Below are 23178 nucleotides of genomic sequence, written 5' to 3'. Positions count from 1 at the left end.
TAGTTTTTCCCGATTATATCTTGTTTGCAAGTTGTCTCCAATGATTAGACTGTGAGCTTCTTGACAGCAAGGACTGTCGTTTGCCTTTCTCTGTATCCTCAGCACTTAGCTCAGTATCCACCACATAGTCAGTGCTCAATAAATACAACTAATATCTTTGCTTCCTTTCTTTGCTTATTGAATTCCTGTTGTTGTTCAGTTAAATCTGATTCTTTGTGACCCTATCTGGGTCACATGGGGGGGGTTCTTGGCAAAGATACTGGAGTGGTTTACCATTTCCTTTTCCAACTCATTTTACAGATGAAAAAACTGAGGCAAATAGGGTTAAGTGACTTGCCCAGGGTCACACAGCTAGTAAGAGTCTCAGGCAGGATTTGAACCCAGATCTTCCACATTTCAGGTACTTTATCTGCTATACCACCTAGTTGCCCTAAAGATACTGGAGTGGTTTGCCATTTCCTTCTTCAGTGGATTAAGGCAAACAGAAGTTAAATGACTTATCCAAGGTGACACAGGTAGTAAGTATCTGAGGCAGGATTTGAACTCAAGTCTTCCTGACTCCAGGCCTAGGGCTCTCTCCACTAAGCCACCTAGCTGCCTCCTAGCAAGTCTTTAAAGTCCAACTCAAATGCCACTTCCTCTAGGAAGCCTTCCTCAAGCTACCTAGTATGTAATGACTTTGCCTCTTAGTACTCATATGGTACTTTGTATTGTAACTCTCTAATACACCAATCATGCATTAGTGGAGCATTATAATTATCTGGGTTAGTGTCTTATTTTTCCACATAGCTGTACAACCCTAAGCTTCTTCAATTCAATAATAATTTCTAAAGCACCTACTTTGTGCAAGGCACTGTGCTATGGGCTGGGGATTGAAAGATAAAAAGCACAACTGTGCCTGCCCTCAAGGAGCTTGCCTTCTATTGGAAGTTCCCTGGCAAGGAAAGACTGCAGCTTATCCATTTTTTGTATCTATCTCAGTGCTGCTCACAATGCTCTTAAAAACACAGCAGGTACCTAATAAAGTGTGTTTCATTGTATTATATTCGGCAAGCCTCTTTACAATTATATAATCTTAATTCTAGTCTTTGAACTATTCTTAATTTTATTTTATCCTCTCCACAGGGGGCCAGATTCACCTCCCTGCAGGCAACTTGACTCTCAATTTGACACCAAGGACCTTTTTTTTCTCACTAGCCACTTTCTTTAGGATTGCTGTTTCTCTCTCCCTCTCTCTCCCCTTCCTTCCTTCCTTTCCTCTTGTCTCTTCCCCCCCCCCCATCTCATTAAAGACTCATGGGCCCAATCCCACTAATGATCAGCACAGGAGATTTGATTTATTCTGTTTCAGACTACTGTGGCTCAGATCTCAGAGAAACTCCAGATTCAGCCTTTCCAGTAGCAAGGATGACAGGTGAGCACCACCATGGCTGGCTACATGTTACCTTCCAAGGGCAGCAATGGTAGCAAACAGAGAGTTGGCCTCTGAGTTAGACAGAAATGAGTTCATGTCTTGACTCTGACACATACTAGATTTATGATCCTGGACAGATCACTTAATGCCTATGACCAAGATAACAATTTCAGATTGTAAACTGCTGAAAAGGTGCCACCCATAGATGAAGTTTATCATAAAGAGCACCCTATATCACTGAAGGGCAGCTAGGTGACACAGTGGATAGAACGCTGGGCTTGGAGTTGGGGAGACCTGAGTTCAAATCCAGCCTCAGATGCTTACTAGCTGTGTGACCCTGGGCAAGTCACTTAATGATATTTGTTTCAGTTTTCTCATCTGTAGAATGAGATGGAGAATGAAATGGCAAACCACTCCAGTATCTCTGCCAAGAAAACTCCAAATGAGGTCATGGAGAATTGGACACGACTGAAAAGAATGAACACCAACAAAATATCATTGAAATCATACATATGGTTAAAAAAAAAGTTAACTTTATCCTCATTACCATGGATTATTGAGGATTAGTGGGAAGAGGATAACTGGTTCACCATTATTGTGGCAGCATGCAAATATACATATTCGTTGGAGACCAGAAATGAATGTAAGGGTGCATAAAGAGTCTATTTTAAATTACTAAAAACTTACAGTAAGAGAAACAGATCCGAGCAATAGCACAACTGAATAGACCAGCCCCTTGCTGTTTATCTTTATCTAGAAAAAACAAAAGGAAGAACAGCTTTAATCTTGACTGTTCAGTACTACAGAAGAAAATACAACCGAATGCTGCACCTGAATCATTCTATAATATAAACATTTTAGCTTTCATACGATCCGAGGATTTTAAAGCTAGAAAGGAGCACAATTAGGAGTCTCCTTGTCCAGGCTTCTCATTTCACTGATAAGGACTCTGGGGCCAGAGAAAGGAGGTGATGTCCAGGATTTGAATCCTGACTCTTTCACTCCAAATCCAATACTCTTTCCACTGCTCTGTACTGAACTGGCTCCTTGGTCCAACTCACAGATTTTTACACTGAGGAAGGACCGCAGAAATCATTTACTTCCTCATGTTATAGATGAGGAAACTGATACAAAGAAGGTAAGTATATTGTCTACCATATATGCAGAACAGAGTGATATACATTTTATTAACCTAGACATTTAACTCTTCAGTGATAGTACTATTCCATTTAAAAAAACAAACAAACAAACAAACAAACAACTGGTTCTAATAGAAACAGGGGAGCTTTAAATTTCATTCTCTTTAACCAACATGCACCCAGCGATAAGGTTAGTCAGACTGATTTGGACTGGAGAAAACGAATTTGTTGAGGTACTGCTGTAATTCTGGGGAGATTAATACTTGTCCTTGTCTGCCTTGAAGGGTTGCAAGTAATGATTGATGGGAAAGCAATTCTAAGTTCCCTGAAGGCATAGACAGGAACATATTTTATCTTTGTACCTCTTCCTGACCTCTAAAGGTCCTCACAATAGGAAATGCTTAATAAATAGTTCAATCATTCCACCTCTCTGAACATCAGTTTTCTCATCTGTAAAATGGGGATACTGATATCTGCCCTACCTACTTTGCAGGGCTATTTTGAGGAAAGGGATTTGTATACTTGAAAGCACTCTAGCAATACGAGTTATTATTTCTCATGAATGTTTGTTGAATTGGTGTTCTTTGAAATTTGTTATCGTTGAGTTGTTTCAGCTGCGTCTGACTCTTCATGACCTCATTTGAGGTTTTCTTGGCAAAGATACTGGGATGGTTTGCGATTCCCTTTTCCAGCTCCTTTTACAGATGAGGAAACTGAGGACGACAAGATTAAGTGACTTGCCTAGGGTCACACAACTAGTAAGTGTTGGAAGCCAGATTTTAATTCAAGAAGATAAGTCTTCCTGACTCCTGGCCTGGCACGCTGTCCATTTCATTATCTAGCTGCCTTTGGAATACATTACATTGAATTGTAAGCTCCTTGAGGAATTCTATTGCTTCTTTTTGTATCCCCAGACCTTAGCACAATGCCTGGGCTAGTAGGTACTTAATATGTGTTTATTGATTGGCTGATTGATTGAAGAAGGATCTTAGTGAATCCTTAGTAATGGCTGCTGTGAGGGCTGGGAATAGAGGTAAGAACCAGTTGTCATTGTAGATGGCAGAGGGAGACCTTGCTCCACACTGGGCCAGGAGAAGAGCTTATTAAAAAGCCTGGCCCTGATGGCGTGGGCAGGGATAGTTAAAAGTCAGCATGGCTCTTGTTAGCTTATGGATTCAGTGCAAGATCAATAGAACCATTTCTTGGTCTATTCCTGAGAAAGCCTTTCATGTACTGGACTTCACTTTTGTTTGCTGACTCTGATTTTGTATTTTCTTGCTACTCCTTTGCCCTGGTGATTTACAGTGTCAGTTATCCTCTTAAAAGTAACGATCCAGCTCTGTTTTATGGACTTTGGTTACTGATGTCCCTGAACAGCCATTGGCTAGAAATGGAAGCAAGAGGGTGGGCAAAGGAGAAAGAGAGGGAAAGGAAAGAGGAGAGAGTCCAAGATTGGGTTGGGGTAGGGTCTTTTCACCAACCATGTCCCAAGAGGTGGAATTTCTCTGAGCCTCATCTATTGAATTTATATCCTGCCTCAGTGTTTAGATTTCAGAGGGACATCTAACCAGTTATCCTGGTGGAGAGGAGGGGGAAAGAAGAACCAGAGGTCACAAAAAGTCCTCCTTATATTCGCCTGAGAAAGCTGTGTCACCAGTTTCTGGGGAACTATACTACTAATGGTAACTCTTTACACTTATATAGCACAGTGCTTGGCATACTTTAAGCACTTAATAAATGCTTTTTCACCTATCCACCCACCCATCCATTCATCCACCCACCCATCCATCCAATCATTCATATAGTGCTTTAAGATTTACAAGGCACTTTCTTCATAACAATGCTATTAGGTAGGTAATGTGTGGATTCTTAGAAACAATTTATAGATGAGAAAACTAAGTCTCAGAGAGGCTTACTGAAATGTTCTAGGTCAGACAGCTACTAGACATGAGAGCTGGGATTCAAGCCGATGGCCCCTGACCTCAAATTCTGTGCTTTTTCACTAATTATGCTATTGAAAAAAGAGATAGAGGGTTAGGGGCAGGCATGTGGTATGTGGGAAGAAGGAGAAAGTGTTTTCTTCATACCCAAGAGAGAACTGACCGGTCATTTCTTATTTCTAGTTGGTTTTGCATTGCAAAGAAACAATTCAATTTGTTTGAAAGGTAAGAAAAGTATACATACAGTTGATCCATAATTAATGACTATGGTTTGCAGTCCCCATGGTACTCCCAGTCCTACAAGGATGTCGAACACATTGCTCCCTATGGTATTAGATACTGCCATATCTCCAAGGCCTAGAAAAAAAATCCCCGGATTTCATTAATCAAAAGCACAGCTTTAATGGATTTTGTGATCTCAACAGCTTAGGTATTTCCTTCACTGGTACAGCTCTTAAACTTCTTGTTCCTTTATATCCCAAGCAATTCTTGGTCATGCCCTTCAATAAATTCCATATAGAATGTTTAATCAAATCAAGGAAGCTTTCCTTTTTTTTGTTAACAGAGAAAAGGAAAAAATAGCAAATACATTTTAATATCTATATTTAAGAGGTTCATTTAGCTGCTTCACTCTGAAACGCTCACTATCTTTGCTGGGAACACAAATTCACTGTTTCTTATAAGACCAACATAAGGCCTGTCTCCTCCATGAATCTATCCTTAGTTACCCAAGCCCACAATGATGTTCAGGGATGGGGAACCTTTGGCTTCAAGGCCACATGTGGCCCTCTAGATTCTAAAGTGCGGTCCTTTGATTGAATCCAAACTTCACAGAACAAATCCCCTTAATAAAAGGATTTGTTCTATAAAACTTGAACTCAGTCAAAAGGCCGCACCCAAGGACCTAGAAGGCCACATGTGGCCTGGAGACTGCAGGTTCCCCACCCTTGTATCTATTCCCAGTTTGTTTCCTGAGAATGAGTGTCCTTTCCCCAACTAAATTATAGGCACCTTGAAGGTAAGGAATTGCATCTTCTGCTTCTTTGTTAACTCCATGCTAAGCACACAACAGATAGCTAAACATCTCAGGGAACTTTGAAGCCTGGAACCAAATTTAAAATCTAAACCTTGGGCTGCGTAGTCTATCTATTTCTTGAGTGGCAACTTGCTAAACTTTCAGTTTGCATAACAGTGGCACTAAAAATGTTAGTAACCACAATAGTGTTTTGATGTCAGAGGAGGGTCATTATTGCTATGATTTCAGGAAGGTTGAAAACCAATTATTGGGCCCTCTTGCACATTTATATTTCACTGAGGCTGGTCCTCCCCTCCCAGGAGTACTAAGTACCACCTATCCCTCAAAGCCCCGCTCACGTCTCTCCTCTGTGAAGCTTTGTCTCATTATCCTCACACATGACATCAATCTTTTTTCTTTCTTTTCCATTCTATCTGCCTTTGCATAGGCTATATCTCTCACGCCTGAAATGCACTCAATCCTCACCTTTGCTTTTTAGCACTCCTAGTTTCCTTTAAAGCTTAATTCAAATACTACCTCCTATAGGAAGTCTTTATTGATTTGATCACATCAACCCCTGCTCCGTGAGCTCTGCCATGTGCAACACCCCACACCCCCATTCAATAAATTCTAGTGGCTTCCTAGTATCTCCAGGAGCAAATATAAGATAATGTTTAGCATTTAAAACCCTTTATAACACAGCCTTCTCCAACCTTTCCATTCTTCTTACACTTTATTACCCTTCCTTCCAGGGACGCTGGTCTCCTGGAGGTTTCACGAACGCTATACTCCATCTTTTGGCTCCAGATAGTCTTTGGCTGTCCCCCATGACTGAAACATTCCCTCCTCCACTCTGACTACTGACCTCCCTGGCTTCCTTTAAGTCCCAATTAAAATTCCTCCTTCTACAGGAAGCCTTCCCCAACCCTTCTTAATTCTAGTACTTTCCTTCTTAATTATTTCTTAAATATCTTGTATATAGCTTGCTTTGTATATATGTCTGCAGGTTGTTTCCCCCCATTAGATTATGAGCTTGAGGGCAGGGACTGCCTTTTGCTTCTTTTTGTATCTCCAGAACTTGGCATATTGTGTGACACACAGTAGGTGCTTAATAAATGTTTTATTGATTTCCCCCCTAGCTGTTAATGCCACTCTTCCAAAATTACTCTGTATGCTTTTGCCTATACTTCTTTGTGTTTATGTAATCTCCCCTGACAGAATATAATTCCCCTGAAGACAGGGACAGTTTCAATTGGATCTTTGCATACCATCACCTAGCATGGTGCTTGTCACAAACCCCCAATAAATATTAATGGATTTCAGTTCATGGTAATTAGAAATTATCTACTTCAACTGTTTCATTTTATCGAGGTGCAAACTAAGGTCCAAAGAGGCCTGATCTGCCCTAGTTCATGCAGTTAATAGCATGGCTGGGACTAGCACTTGGGTTTCCTGACTCTGCTTTTATTATATGACTGGTAATCTTGCTCTAAAGTTATTTCTAAGTAAAGCATTCCAAATGTGTATCAAGTGAGGTAACCATTTGGAAGAATGATGCTCAAGTTGATATTTCAATGCTTGTATGGTTATGAGGGGAAAATCAGTCACATCACAGATCTAATTCTAAAAATGGTCAATAAAAGGAGAAAACTATGCTGTCCTTACAATTAGTGTCCACTAAAACCTGCAGAACTTGTAGTTAGGTGGAAAAACTTTTGTGGATTCAGAATAAAATCTAGTCCCTGGGGGTCTTTGAGTTTGGTCACCATTCAAGCCAGAATGTTGAGGATTTTTGGCATTTTTGAAGCAATAAGTGGCAAATAAAGTTTGCTTCAAATATTTAATGTGTTTTGAATTGGAGGGGTCCTTGGGTCAATTAGAACATTTCCCTACTCTGACCCCCACCATTTTACAGAGAAGGAAAATGAGGGAAATTATTTTATTATTATATTAATAACCAATTATTAAATTGGAATCCAGACTTTTCTCCTTTATTTCCTCATTTGAGGCCCAGATCCTGTAAAAAAAAAATCGATTTTTAAAGGACATGACTGATTAACGAGGTTGTCTTAACCCTCAAGGAACATGCTCTTTAACTTGGGCAGGACCCCACCAAACTAGGAGACCCAACTTTTGTTTAGAGTGTAAACAGAATCCAGTCTGGGGGGATTCTTACCCCTAGGAAAAAGAGCCCCTGATCTTGTACCCCTTGGTTAGAGTTTAGGGTGACCCAGCTCATGAAGGAGAAAATTAACCAGTGTTCTAGATGAAGATGGATTCCTCTGTCCAGTCTGCTGGAGGCAAAATCATTCACATCACATACCTAATTATTTTTTTTTCTTTTTTGGTGAGGCAATTGGGGTTAAGTGACTTGCCTAGGGTCACACAGCTAGTAAGTGTCAAGTGTTTGGTCTGAGACAGGATTGAACTCAGGTCCTCCTGACTCCAGGGCAGGTGCTCTATCCACTGCACCACCTAGCTGCCCCTACATACCTAATTCTTAAAAAATGGCCAATAAAAGGGGAAAACTGCTCTAATGACAGTTTTAATTCACTATAAACATGCAGAACTTGTAGTTCACATGGAAAGTCTTTTGTGGATTCGGAATCAAATCTGGGCCCTGGGTCTTTGAGTTTGCTCACCATTCAAGCCAAAGTATTGAGGATTTTTGACAGTCTCATGATTAAGCCACATTCTGAGCAGGAGGAGCTGAAGACTTCTAGCTCACCTCCTCATTAAATGTCCACTAATCAGGCTTGATTCTCACTTGTTGGGGCACTCCCTTTCAAAAAAATATTTAGGGCTTTCAGGCTCTCCATGGGTCATCTTTGGTTGTCAAGAGAAATCACTAACCATCAATTTATTGATTGCCAGCTAGCCTAATTAATAAACTGATTATTAATTACCCAGAAACTCTTTCTTGGGGTTTTTCATTGAGCTATCACTTGAACTCAGGCCCTGTAACTCCAATTTCAGCGCTTTTTGCTGTTTCACTGTACAGTGAATGCCATTAAGAGGAAATGTGAAGCAGCTAGCATAAATGAGGTAGGCAGGAGATCAAGAAAACAGAAATGCTTTCTGCTTTTAAAAACAAAGACCAGTAACTTGATTTCCAATGATTATATTTGTTAGAGGGCAATTTACAATGAGAAAAAGAGTACAGAAAAACAGTAATCCCTGGATGTGTTCATTAATAAGGCTTCTAGTGGTTCTAGTCTCTTTTGAAGTTATTTCTCAAAATCCCCCCCCAAAAAAAACCCCAAACACCTTTCTGAATTTTGTAAGCTTGATAAGGGTGTTCCTTAAACATCTGACTTTATATAGTAGGAATAAGATTGGAAATATGAAGAAGAAGAGAACTTTGTATTACATACTATTATATATAATATTAATGACATTATATATTATGATATATTATTAATATGTAATTAATGACATATAGTATTAATGATATTTTAGGTGATTCAGCTATCTAATTGATTTTATACATTTTTGAATATTTTATACTATACAGACATATCATTTATAGTTAAACATGTTTAAAAATTTGTGCATGAGTCACAAATATAAAATCTTCTTACATTGGTTTTATGAAAAAATCCTGTTTCACCTATGTCATTTCTATTCACAGCAATTTTTCCAGGAATAATAATAACAACAAGGATAATAATCATCTCTAAGATTTCTATAGCACTTAGAAGGTTTGAAAAGTCTTTTTCTATATGTTATCTCATTTAATCTTCATGACAATCTTATATGGTAGATGCTTTTATAATTCCCAATTTACAGCTGAAGAAATTGAGAGTAAAACAGGTTAATTAAGTGACCTGGCCAGGGTCACACAGTTAGGAAGAGTCTGAGGCAGGAGGACCATAACCTGCTTAAAGTGTGATAGTTGCCTGTGTATCCCATCTTCCATCTTAGGCTGTGAGTTTCATGAGGGCAGATAGTGTGTGTCAGGCATCTTTTTAATTTCCCGTAGTTCCTGACATATGGTCTCGTACAAAGTAGGCCCAAAAGAGGAGTTTGTCAGAAGTACCATATTGTCTTTATAATGTAATTGATGTGTTGGATCTTCAATTGAACATTTATTAAGCACCTTAGATATATGACGTCAGCCTTCTAAGTACTCCCTTCATGAATGCTAGTTTTGACTTTTCTGCACTTTAGTAGATAATTTAATGAGTTGGGAGTGGGGGAGGCAAAAAATTCATCCTGGGTGGGGAGGAATCAGTCTTCCAGTGATAAGTATTCTTGGAGGACAGACACACAATCTGTTTCCAGGCTGAAACCTGCTAGCACTTCTACCTAAAAGAAACCACTGTCTCCTCCATGCCATGATCTTAAGGAAGACAAAATTAACCCACTGCCTTAAAGTTGGATAATGGAAATTCTCTTAACAAAAAGAAAGCTTTCTATATTAAGATAGACAGTACTTTGAATTCTTCTCTATAACTTTCATGTACCCTGGCCAACACAAAAGGATTTTATTTTCTATGGGGAATGATTATAGGTTTCCTTCTGGGGATTTAATTCTTAAGAATGGGCTCAGTATGCAAAAGCTGTCACCTAGTGCAAAAGTTTCCATCTCTGAACAGATAGAAGCTGAAATCCCTTGAAGCACTATTATTAAATCACTTTTCTTCTCCCAAGTGTGAGATGTATGAATACATTTTCTCCTTTAATTTAGTTTAAACAAAGGAATGCTGGAATAGCCACCCACAGGTGTCTTCTGGGTATAAAGCACTGAATAGAAACTCAGATGCACAGCAGGCAGCTTGTCATTTAAAGGAACCAAGCCAAGCACTATTGTCAGGAGCACAGGATGTCAGAGCTGGATGGGACCCTAGAACTTAAGATGTCCAATTGTTAAACTGATCTCCACTCAGTTAATTCCAAAGGTCTTTTCTCATCTTCATAGTCCTTGACACCTTCTGACTCTCCTGACCACCTCCTCCTCCCTGATCCTATCTCATGACATTATGCTCTCCTGGTTCTCCTCCTAACTGCTTAGATGATTCTTCTCAGTCACCTTTGCTGGATCTTCATCTCCCATCCCAAAGTCCTCTTTGTGGTATTCAATTGTTTTCAATTGTGTAGGACTCTCTGTGACCCCATTTGAGGTTTTCTTGGCAGAGATACTGGAGTGGTTTGCCATTTCCTTCTCCTGCTCATTTTACAGATGAGAAAAATGAGACAAACAGGGTTAAGTAAGTTGCCTAGGGTCACACAGCTAGCAAGCGTCTGAGGCTGCATTTGAACATAGGTCCTCCAGACTTCAGGAATCTTTCTTCTTGGATATCTTGTAGGCATCGTACATTCAACTTGTCTAAAATGGAATTAATTATCTTTCCCCTACTAATTCTCCCCTCCAACAAATTTCCCTTTTCCCACTGAGGGTAACACTCTCTTTCTAGCAACACTAGTTCAGAACCTTGGAGACAGCATCGACTTTTTCCTCTACCTCACCCACCACATTCCATCAATTGCCAAATCTTAATTTCTCTTTCTGTATTGATGAGTGTTTTGTGCCTTAGTATAAAGATTAACCTTTGCAAAGGTACTATGCAATACCGAAGAACAAATATACTCCATTTAGTAATTATGCAAAGTCTAGGATATTTTTTTTTCAGTTGATTCTACCACTACAACAACTCTGGCATCTGTCTGTTTGCTCTTCCCACATAGCCACCATCCTACTTAAGGCTCTCATCACTATTCTCCTTTGACTGTTGTAATAGCCTTCTAGTTGGTCTTCCTGCTTACATTTCCCCTCTCCATTGCACTCTTTACATAGTTGCAAAATAAAACCCCCCCAAAACGTTCACAGGGCACAGTCTGAAAGCTTTGAGTTGCTTCCTACTGCCTGTGAGATAAGTAAAAACTCCTCAGCCTTCCACAAGCTGGCTCCCACCTCTATTGCTAGCCTTATTTCACATGAATTCCACTCACAAACTCCTTGTTCCAGTCAAATTGGCCTATTAGTTAGCTAGCGTCATCCCCTCTTGTAGAGCTTCCTTGGGAGCAGAGATGACTCATTAGGTCCGTGTCAGGCCTTTCTTCATTGGCACATGCCATCTCCTCAGGCCTAGAAATCCCTCCTGCTCACAGTGCTTCCCAATTCCTTAGCTTCATTCAAAGTTCTGCTTTGGGGGTCACCTTCTCTGTGAAGTCTTCTTTAATTCTCTCCAGGGAGGGCTTTCTTTCTTCCAATTACTTTGTCTTTACTTGTCTGTGTGCATTATATCTATCATACCCCTCCCCACCATAGGAGAATGTAAGTTCATTGAGGGGGGATAGACTACTTCATTTTTGCCACTGAACGTCTGAAGAACCTAGCACAGTGCCTTACACATAGTAGGTATTTAATAAATGTCAGCTAAATCAAATTAAACATTGACCATTAGAGTTTGAGGGATCTTAGAATAAGGAACAAGAAAAGACTTTAGAGATCTAGGGGTTCTTAGATTAGGGTTCTTAGATCTAGATTCTTAGACTGAATCAAACTTCCTAGAACAAATCCCCTTAATAAAAGGATTCGTTCCATAAAACTTGGACTCAATTAAAAGGCCACACCCAAGGACCTAGAAGGTCACAAGTGGCCTCAAGGCTGCAGGTTCCCCACCCCTCCAATGGATTCATTTTTAGGTAAAGAAATTATGTGTGAGTGTGTGTGTGTGTGTGTGTGTGTGTGTGTGTGTGTGTGTGTGTGGTTTGTCCTACACTCTCAAAGAGGACCATGACATCAGGGAGATGATGATGTGACTTGCAACTGACTTTGATTTGGGTGAGGGAGCGCTGTGCAAAATCACTTTCTCCTCCAGAGCCATCTGGGTCTAGTGGCCAGATATTGATCAGGATGACAGAAAAGGAGATATGTCCAAGGTCAAGTGGAAGAGGTCAGTGAAAAAGTCAGAACATAGGTGTGCTTGGCCTACTCTGTTAAATAAAATCAGCGTAGTGTGTGTTTTAGGGTAGGAGAAGTAGGTTAATAGGTAACTTAAAGACAGAAAAGCTACTCAAAAATCCAATTCTAATACTATATTTTCAGTCAAGCAAGTATTAGTTAACAGATGACATAAAAGTTGGGAGTAGAAAGGGAGTAGTCCTGAAATTATATCTGGGTCCTTTTCTTCATCATGAATAGATACCTGTTTTTTTTTTTTTTTTGGGAAATAGTCCAAACACACTGTAGTTTATAAATATAATGAAATACCATTGTACTATTAGAAGGAAGGCAACATGAATTTATGCTAGCAACTGTGCTAAGCTCTTTATATATATCATCTCATTTGATCCTCTAAACAGTCATGGGAAGAAGACGTTATCATGGCGCAGTAGATAGCGTGCTGGGTTGGAAGTCAGGAAGACTCATCTTTCTGAGTTCAAATCTAGTCTGAGACACTTAATAGCTATGTGAACATGAGCAAGTCACTTAACCCTGTTTACCTGAGTTTCCTCTTCTGTAAAATGAGCTGGAGAAGGAAATGGGAAACTACTCCAGTATCTTTGACAAGAAAACACCAGATGGAGTCATAAAGAGTTGGACATGACTGAATAACAAAAGACGATATTATTATTCCCATTTTATAGTTGAGGAAACTGAGGCAGAGAGCAGTTAAGTGACTTGCCAAAGGTCACACTGCCAGTAAATGACTGAGGCAGGATTTGAACTTAGGTCTTCCTGACTCTAGGCCCAGTGCTTATCCACCATGCCAGCTAGCTGTCTAGAAATAACATATGTGAGGAATTCAGAGAAGTAAGAACTGATAAAGTAAGTTTAGCCAGGAGAGTACTATACACAGTGGTAAAACTAATATAAGCAAAAATACTACTGAAAGTCTGTAGAATTTTGATTAATTATAATGACCAATCTTGGTTCATGAGGAGAAATGATGAGTCAAAAGACATATTTTCCTTCTCTCTGTAGAGAAGCAGAGGACTCTGGGTATAGAATGTGGCATATGCTATCAGACACAGTTTCCAGGTCAACTGATTTGCTCATTAGAAGAGGTGGTTCAGTTGTGATGACAGTTATACTGGGAAGAAACTATAGTATTAAAATGGAAATCTTTTTAAAAAGTTTTTTTTAAAAGATAGGCTATAATTAATTTCCTGCTAAACTCTAAGGCTAAATAAAAGTTTAACATTTGAAAAAACCCAACTATGTTGCTTCTTGCTATTCACATAAAGGTAATTTCTGCTTTAGAAATAAATAAATTAGTTAATTAATGGCTGCTGAATGAAACCAAAAAAGATCAGGTCAGCCTTTTTTCTCTTTTTGGACACACTAAACTGATAGATTCAGGGACGGATGTAGCCAAAATCACCTAGATTTTGGGAATTTAACAAAAGTCCATCATGCTATTCTGGTGAATGAGATGAAGAGATAAGGAACAGACAACAGTAGAGTTAAGTGGAATTCTTTATATGCCAGGGCAAATAGAGTTATACTTACTGGGTCAATATCAACCTGGAGGGTGGTCACTAGTGAAGGGTCTGAGGGATCCACCCTTGGCTTTGTTTGGTGGCTCAACACTTTTATCTGAGACTCAGCAGATGACATAGTTGGCATTCTTATCAAATTTGTGGAATGTATAAAGCAAGCAGGGATACCTGACACATTGGATGACAAAGTGTGGATCCTAAAATGATCTCAGTAGGCTAGAGCATTGGGCCAAATCATGGAAGACTGCTACACCTGGAACCCACCCAAGTCTCCAGGCTAAAATCACTGTTCAGTTGGAGGGGCAATGGAAAGGACAGATTATAAATTCATGTAAAAATAAAGGAAAAAGAAGAAAAAAAAAGCAGGCTTCTTTTGACTAGTTATTGGGGTTTTTTTTTGTATCCTCAGAGCCTAGCACAATGCCAGGCACGTAGTAGGTGCTTAATAAATGCTTTTGGATCAATGACTGATGTGCGGTTAAGGGATTTCACCCACATGCTGAATAATGTAATAAATCACATTTTTAGGTAACCTTAGGCCTATGTATTATAACCACTCTTATAATTTGGTTGGGGAGGAAAAAGGGCTACCTGTTGATATTGATGACTTCAGAAAGCTAAAAGAAAGACCTTTTTAGGACTGTGGGATTAATAACTGTAAGGGACATTAGAGATGCTGCACCTTCCCCCATTCCCCACCCTCCATTTGACATATGAGGAAACTGAGGCGCAATGAACAGGAAATGATCTATCCAAGGTCATACAGATAGTACTATATTAGCAGAGGCAAGATTCAAGCCCAGGTCCTTTTTGTCTCAAAAGCCAGTGTGACCAGTGGTGTCACAATAATATATAAGCAAAGAATGTTAGGATTAGAACTGGACATGACTGGTAGTAGACACCGGGTGTTCTCACTTTCCCTTCAGGGTTCCATCCCAATGCCTCCCCAACCCCTTGCCACTTATAATACCTTGTCTGGCCACAATTAGGCTGGCCATGCAGTCTGGCACACTTGTTCCCGCTGCTAGAAAAGTTATGCCCATGATAACATCAGGGATCCCAAATGTGTATCCGATAACAGTCACCTGCGGAAGAAGAACAAAACAAACTGAAATAACCATGGGACGTCTTGGGAAACGTTTTGTTTTGTCTTCAGTGAATGCAGAAAGAACACAGCAACTTCCTTCGTCGGGTACCCTCAAGGACAGGTAGAGTCAGAAAAGGGGTTAATCTAGTGTTGCGTTCTCTCCCGACTAATGCTCGGGTCTCTCCCCACTCTGGTCTCTCTTCCACCCAGCTGTCAAACTGCTGTGTCTGAAGCACAGGGCTGACCCCGTGGCTCCTGTAGCTCCCTACTGCTTCCAGGATCAAATATCAGATTCTCTACTTGGCCTTCAAAGCTCTTCATGACCCGGCCCCCACTATTCCAGTCTTCTCATGCCTCGCCTTCCTGCCATAGTCTATGATCCAGGAACACCTGGCCTCCTTATTGTTGCTCACACACAACACAACACAACATGACACAACAGAACACGACACAACACAACATGACACAACACAACACTGTATCTCCTGCCTCCAGGCATTTGCACTAGCTGTCCCCCATGCATGGAATTCTCTCTCTCTCTTCATTTCCACATCTCTGCCTCCTGGCTTGCCTGGATTCCTTCAAGTCTCAGCTAAGGTACCACCTTCTGCAAGAAGGAGAAGTCTTTCCTGATCCTCCTTAACCTTAGAATTAAGAAATCCTTGGAAATTATTTCCAATTTATTATGTACACAAATTGTCCTGTACATAGTTGTTTGCCTGCTGTCTCAGCTTAAATCAGTAAGCATTTATTAAGCACCTACTATGTACCAGGCACTGAGTAAAGCACTAGAAGACAGAAACGTTCTGATTGTGCGAGCTCCTTATGGGCAAGGAGGTGGTGTATTTGCCTTTCTTTGTAACTCCAGTGCTTAGTATGACTTGCGGTCAGAGTAGGGGCCAGAAGATGGAAGGCCTTCAGGTTCCTGGGTAGATCCTTTATGGAGGAATGATAAGGAGATATAGACAAGGATTGCAAAGGCTGGGAAGGTATGGAGGGGCTACCAGATGAAGTTGTGGTAGAAGGAAGGCAGCAGGGAAACAAGCATTTATTAAGTGTCTACTATGTTCCAGGTGCTTTACAAATACTATCTCATTTGATCCTCACCACAACCCTGGGAGGTAGGTATTATTATTATTATTATTATTATCCCTATTTTACAGTTGAGGAAACTGAGGCAAATGGGTGACTTGTCCAGGGTCACACAGTTACTAAGCGACTGAGCCCAGATTTGAACTCAGATCTTCCTGACTCCAGCTCTAGCCCTCTATCCACTGCACCTAGCATCTTCTCTGTAGTTTATAGTCTTAGTGAGTTGTTGCATTAATGAGAACTTAAGTGACTTGGGGTCTGGTGCTTGTTCTGGGCCACTTGCCTCAATGTAACAGCTAATAAATCATAAAGCATCCCTAAGTGTCAGGGTTTCTGTTTAATGGTACAAAAAACCCTAACCTTGCTTGCTTCCCAGGGTGGTTGTGAGGATCATGGGAAAAAATGAAGTGAAAGTGCTCTGGAAATGCTTAAGTCCTATGCAAATGTAGGGTAGTAGGAGGTGTGACTATTAATATCATTATTGTTGCATGTAGATGGATGGATGGATGGGATGTTGCTCAGAGGTGTGTGTCTGTGTGGGTACAAAGTGCCAAAAAGTGTGTAGGGCAAAAGTGGGGAGTCTGTGGCAGCTGTGCTTTTAGTTAAATAGGCAACCACCCTAAATATGAAAACTCCTACTTCTTTTCTCTCAGAGAAAAATCACTTACCATTGCCGTTTTAAACTTAGATTATGAGGTAGATACTCCCTGGCCTTTGGGATTTCAAATATTATTAAATATTATTGTTCATATTTAATGAAACATTGGATGTACCTCTCTGTATCACTAGTTATTCAAACCGGTTGAAGAATAATTTATTTTTAGAGAAAATTGTGAGAGAGGTGCTATTCATGATTTCATTAATTTTATTTTTCTAATGCTCACATTCAAACACTTCTATAGCAGTTTCAACAAATGATATTTCTTCTAATTTCTTTTGGGGAGGGTGCTTAAGCAAGAGCCAACTTATGCTGAAGGAAGGTAAATTGAATGAAATACTTATACATCTTTAAATAAAAAAGACAAGATTCTACCCTGCAGTCAGAAAAGTGCCACTGTTATGTGTGGCATTAACATGGACAGTCAAAATGCTTTTGACAGTGGTTTACATGATCAATTTGGCATTTTAGATGATGGCTTATCCTTTATATCCTTTGTACTTACCTGAATTTGGGAATCTATAGAGATTTTCACTATCATCAGAGCAGATGAGGAAACATTCTTTGCTATGATTGTTATGTAACTAAGGGTTGACCACAATGTAACTGGAATGAGAAAGGTAGGCAGGAGAAAAACAAAACCAAACCTAGCCTGGGTCCAAAAGATCCCTCTTTGGATAAACCAAAAACACTTACCTCCAACCTTGAGATTACCGGGAATTCAAGAAGATTACATGAAGGAGAGATAATAGAAGCCAGTTGCTAGACTTTTTTTGTCCATAGATGAGAAACATCTCTGGCACAGTGGATAGAGCACCGGGTCTGGAGTCAGGAGGACCTGAGTTCAAATCTGTCCTCAGATAATACTCATTAGCTGTGTGACTTCGGGCAAGTTACTTAACCCCAATTGCCCTCGCCCTCCAAAAAATATCTCTGGCTTTTGAACACTGGTAAGGGAGTGGGATGGGTTAGAGCAGGGGCGGGTGTGTGGACTGTTCCTGGGTGCTGAATGGCGCCCATAGTCTACATGAAGCACAAAAGGGAGGGCTTTGGAGAGGTGCCAAAGGTAGGTTCTGTTAACATATTATGATAGATGACAAGGAGTATACAGGACTAGGGCAGGGAAATGGGGGATTTATGACTGTCAATCAGGGAATAGGAGCACGCGGCATAATTCTTTGGCTAAAGTGGGAAATTAGAGAGTGCTGGATCTAAGGAAGACCTGAGTTCAGATCCAGCCTCAGACAGTTCCTGGATGTGTGGTCCTGAGCGAGTCATTTAACTTCTTCCTGCCTTAGTTTCCTTATTTGTATAATAATAGCACTTACCTCAGAGGATAATGAGGATAAAATGATTTAATGCACCTAAAGGACTTTGCAAACCTTAAAGAATTATATAAATGTTAGTTAACTTTAAATACTTTATTCTGAGAAAACACTAATAAATCTACCCTTCCCTGGACTTATTTGATTTAGGCTAGACTATAAGGTCTAAGAGGACAGGGACTCTTTCTTATTCATTTTTGTATCTCCCTCACTGCCTAGTCAAAGCTATGCTTTTTCCAGTAGCAATGTATGGCTGTGAGAGTTGGACGATAAGGAAAGCTGAGCACTGCAAAACTGACACTTTCAAATTATGGTGCTGGAGAGGACTTTTGGGAGTCCTTTGGATAGTGAGGCGATCAAAACAGTCGATACTTAAAGAAATTAATTCAGACTATTCACTGGAAGGTCAAATATTGAAGCTTAAACTCTTTGGCTACATAATGAAAAGATGGAACTCATTGGAAAAGATCCTGATGTTGGAAAAGATTAAAGGCAAATGGAAAAGGAGATGGCACAGGATGAGATGGATAGATAGTATCATGGAAACAATGGACATGAACTTGGACAGACTTTGGGAGATAGTGGAGGACAGGAGGGCCTGGCATGCTATGGTCCATAGGGTTACAAAGAGTGGGACAAGTCTGAATGACTGAATAACAACAACAATGCCTAGAAAGGAAAATATGGTAGGAGACATTTACTAAATGCTTGTTGAATTTAATTAGTTTAATGAGTTTGTTTTATTTCTTAACTCCTAGCTGAGATCACTGTCCTGAAAGTCTGGGAATTCTGGGACAACATGAATGGGGGACAAGGAAGGGTAGAGAGATGAGGTGGAGGCCCAAGGGATTTTTCAAGCCTGGGTTGGTGCTCATTGGAACACTTCGGGCATGGTGAAGTCAGAGAAGGGGAAAAATATCAAGGGTTCAGCAAGGGGGACAAGAAGAAAAAAACAAACTTTCCCAGTCATGGCCCAGGTCTAGGCACTGGGGGGATCAAGATGACCATTTTGGAGGCATCACTGTGGGCAGTAAGTAAGCATAAGAACAGCTTGAAGATGGAAGAAACACTGGGGAATACTGGTTGATGACTTAGCTGTTGTCCTAAAATTCTCCATGTTTGATGCCTTTTCTCGAGTCCTAATCTCTGGAAACCGGGCCTATTTTCTCTGATTCTTGTTACAATGGTCTTCTCCACATGTATTTTTTATTTATTTTTTTGGCTAGGCAATGGGGCTCAGTGACTGGCCCAGAGTCACACAGCTAGTAAGTGTCAAGGGTTTGAGACCAGATTTGAACTCAGGTCCTCCTGACTCCAGGGCCGGTATGCTATCCGATGCACCACCCTGGCTGCCCCCATATGTAGATTTTCTTGATGCTGGTTCTTGGCTCATATTGGCTGGCTTTCCTTCAGTGAACTAGGACTCATCAGTACCTGCTTGAGCTCCGCCTGAGGACAGAATTCCAGAAATGGCAGCTCCCCACTCTTACCCTCCCCACAGATATAGCATCGTTGCTTGATCAGCCTGTAGTCTCTAAACCCCACCATCGTGGAATGTTAGTTTCAACTGACCCTTGCTGGTCTGCCACACTCAAAACCAACAGTGGCCTCTCCCTTTTAGCCCAAGAAAATGATATTTTGGGAGTGACTATGGATCTGAAACTGGAAGACCCAAGCTGGAATTCTAGCTCTGCCACTTACTACTACTCACGTGGCCTCGAACAAGTCACAAACTTTCTGGGCCTCAGTTTCCTCAGCTGTAATATAAAAGGGTTGGACTAGATGATTTTGAAGGTCCCTTCCAGTCTAGATCAATCATCCTGTAATCCAGTCATTCACCTCATGGAATTTACATTTGAAAAGGAATTTAAGAGATCAACTAGTTTCAGAACTGTAACTAGGACAGAGTGGTCTCAGGGTGGATGAATTTAGAGGGGATGCTGATTGTACTCCTAGTCCTTTAAAAGCATAGAAATAGTTGAATTTGTCACCTGATGAGCAAGAATAATGAGGTAGAATAGGAAGTTATCAGAAAGTATCTTCTATTCTTCCTGATAATAGACACACCCTGGGTGAATTTTTCCTTGGCCCAATCTTCTCTTGCTTCTTCCCCACAGCAGCCTCCTCTGCAGGTGTTGTGGTATTCCAGGGACTTCATTGCCACGGGTTTGTTTTGGGTTGTTTATTCTAGGCACCCAAAAATTGCTAGTTCTTTCTCTCTGAACCACTTGTTTTAATGATGAAGAAACTGGGAGTCTGAGATACAAAGTGACAGCATAGGTATAGTTCAAACTAGGGTTTTGTAACTCCAATTCCAGGGCTTTCCCCACTCCATATTGCTGCTTGGCAGGCTCCATAGTCCTTCCTGGCAAGAAAACCTGAACCCTCTTCATGCTTCCTCCCCTCAATTACTAGGGAAAAGAGTAGAGAACCAGCGTCAGCAAACAAGCAAGAAGATCAGAGGTGTTTTTACAGGGGAACAAGATGGATTAAGTTAAGGTAGCCAATAAGAGGTGTGTGCTCCAGTAGGGAGTAGGTTTTTTAAAAAAGTTTTTTAAAAAATATTTTAATTTTTTAAAAAAGCTGTAGCCAGCTCTACATGTACACAGCCCAGCAGGGACATTCTGAGTCTTTCATTTTGGTGCAGACAGTATTGAGGAAGACACTGGAGAAGGGACAGACATGATGGTTATTATTTTCCAAGTATCTGTAGAGTTGTCATGTAGAAGAAGGATTCGATTTTTTTCTGCTTGGTCCCAGAAGAAAGAACCAGAAGCAGTTGGTGAAGGTTGCAGGGAAGCAGATTTCAGGTCAATGTAAAGGAAAAATGACTACCAACTAGCATGGTTCAAAAATGGAAAGAGGATGTTAATTCCCCATCATTGGAGGCATTTAGGGGTAGCTAGGTGTCGCCATAGTGCACAGAGTGCCGGGTCTGGAGTCAGGAAGACTCATCTTCCTGAGTTCAAATCTGCTGTCAGACACTTACCAGTTGTGTGACCCTGGGTAACTCACTTAACTCTGTTTCCTTCAGTTTCCTCATCTGTAAAATGAGCTGGAGAAGGAAATGGCAAACCACTCCAGTATCTTTGCCAAGAAAACTCCACATGGAGTCACACATCGTTGGCCACAATTGAAATGACTGAACAACAACCCATCACTTACCAGCCACACCATGAAATAGGAAAACACAGCAATCCAGAGGGTGGAGAAAATGAAGGTGACCATGAAAAACTTCTCCCAGCGCGGCTTGCTGCAGTTTGGGATTGTGGAAAACAGTAGGAATATCAGGGGCCAGGAGAAGATCCATTTTGCTCGGTCCATGGGTGCCTCTACAGAGACAGAAACGAGAGTTTAGAGCTAGAAGCTAAAACTTTGTAGATCACTGAGCCTAACCTCCTCGTGTTACAGATGAGGAGCCTGAGGTCCACAGTGGGCCAGGTACTCCCCCAAGGTCACCAGGGCCACATTGTTCCTTCCATAACCCTATGCTGGCTTTCTCTCATTTTATCTGCCTGTGCCTCCTAGGTGATGAATTCAGGCCAGTGCCTGGCTTCAAAGTGCATGTATATAGATGTAATAGAGCAGAGATGGCTTTGTTAATGACTGAGAGTCAATGTGTATTTGTGCTAACATCTGATCTTGGAAGGACTATTAAAAAAAAACAACCCACCAAAAAAACATAATCACGTGGCCTTTTACCTTTTAACACCTCTAAATTTAAAAAAAAAATAATGACCTAAATATTTCCTATGTTCTGCCTCCCTATCTCCTAAAATTTTACAAAGAATTTAGAGTTGGAAAGGACTTCGAATATCATCTAATTTTTTTTTAACCTGTTTTGGGTTATGGCCCCTTTGGCAGACTGAGCATGTCTCTCTTCTCAGAATAATGTTTTAAAATGCATAAAATAAAATCCACAGGATTACAAAGGAAACTAATTACGTTGAAATAGTTACCAAAATATTAAAAAAAAAATTTAGGGACCCCAAGTAACTTTTCCCTGATCCAACCTCTTCTCTATTTCATTTTGTAGACAAAGAAATTGAGTCCTAGAAAAGCTAAGTGACCCATTCAAGGTAGATGGTAAGTAGTAGGATTCAACCCAGGTTCTCTGTCTCCAAATTCAGTGCTCTTTCCAGGGCAGCATTTATCCTCTTTCTTTATTTCTCCAAATAAAGCCTGCATGAAGAGACACAAAGTCTGAGATAGAATGATCAAGTGGATGGAGTTTTTTGAAAATTATCCAGTCCAAGCTACTACTGTTATGCATAAGGAAACTGACGACCTGAGAGGTGGTCCTTCATCCAAGGTTACCCACGGCCACCTAGGGGACAAGGCTGGCACCTGGGGTCTAGTCCCCTGGTTTCCAAGTTGGTGCTCCTTCTTTTTAGGCTAATTCGTCATGATGAATCATGCAGCAGTTTCATAAAAATGCACAGTAACACCTGTGGTTTCCATCAAATTGTATCAGCTATTCTGAAGGTGGTTTTAAAATGAGGCTCTGCCTACATGGATTACCAGGGTTGGTTTCTCAAACGCCCTAAAATCTGGCCTCACCCTACTTTGCCAACTTTATCACCCACTCCAGTCTAAGAGGATTCCTTTGTTCTCATCATTCCAGCCTGTGCCACTCACCATGCTCCCCTACAGCTACACCTTTGCTCATGTGGCTTCTCAGTTTCCCCAGTCTTGACTTCTTCAGTTCTCTTAGCCAAATCCGACTTTTTTTTTTTCTCCCAGAGGTAATTGGCTTTAGGTGACTTGCCCAGGGTCACACAGCTAGTAAGTGTCTGAGGCTGGATTTGAACATAGGTCTTTCTGATTCCAGGTCCAGTGCTCTATCCACTGTACCTGCTTGGTAGGCCTTGGTTGGCAATAGGGAGCTACTTAAAGATTTTGAGTGGAAGAGTGACATGAACCATGATTAAGAAAGATGAGTCTGGCAGCATATGAAGGATGGATTGGAGGGCAGAGGATTTGGCAAAAACAAAAGAAAACAAAACAAAAAAACCCCCAAAACAAAAACAAACTAAACATACACCTATTAGAAGACTATT

The 23178-nt window shown here is 40.6% G+C and overlaps 1 protein-coding gene across 2 annotated transcripts in view; it reads right to left on the bottom strand.

The window, feature by feature from the left end:
* SLC24A4 (solute carrier family 24 member 4) overlaps positions 1–23178 on the bottom strand; it is a 286363-nt gene that overhangs the window by 11324 nt on the left and 251861 nt on the right. For both annotated transcript variants that reach the window (XM_021000345.2, XM_021000344.2), the window contains exons 13-16: positions 21284–21450; positions 14927–15041; positions 4738–4850; positions 2102–2167 (exon numbers count right to left, since the gene is read on the bottom strand). In XM_021000345.2, the coding sequence (XP_020856004.1) occupies positions 2102–2167; positions 4738–4850; positions 14927–15041; positions 21284–21450 (461 nt within the window). The remainder of the gene's footprint in view (positions 1–2101; positions 2168–4737; positions 4851–14926; positions 15042–21283; positions 21451–23178) is intronic.

The sequence above is a fragment of the Phascolarctos cinereus genome, unplaced genomic scaffold (genome assembly GCF_003287225.1).
Source record: "Phascolarctos cinereus isolate Bilbo 61053 unplaced genomic scaffold, phaCin_HiC Scaffold_3;HRSCAF=262, whole genome shotgun sequence".
Lineage (NCBI taxonomy): Eukaryota > Metazoa > Chordata > Mammalia > Diprotodontia > Phascolarctidae > Phascolarctos > Phascolarctos cinereus.
The sequence above is the reverse complement of the archived record's forward strand: the minus strand, read 5'-3'. Positions and strand labels throughout refer to the sequence as shown.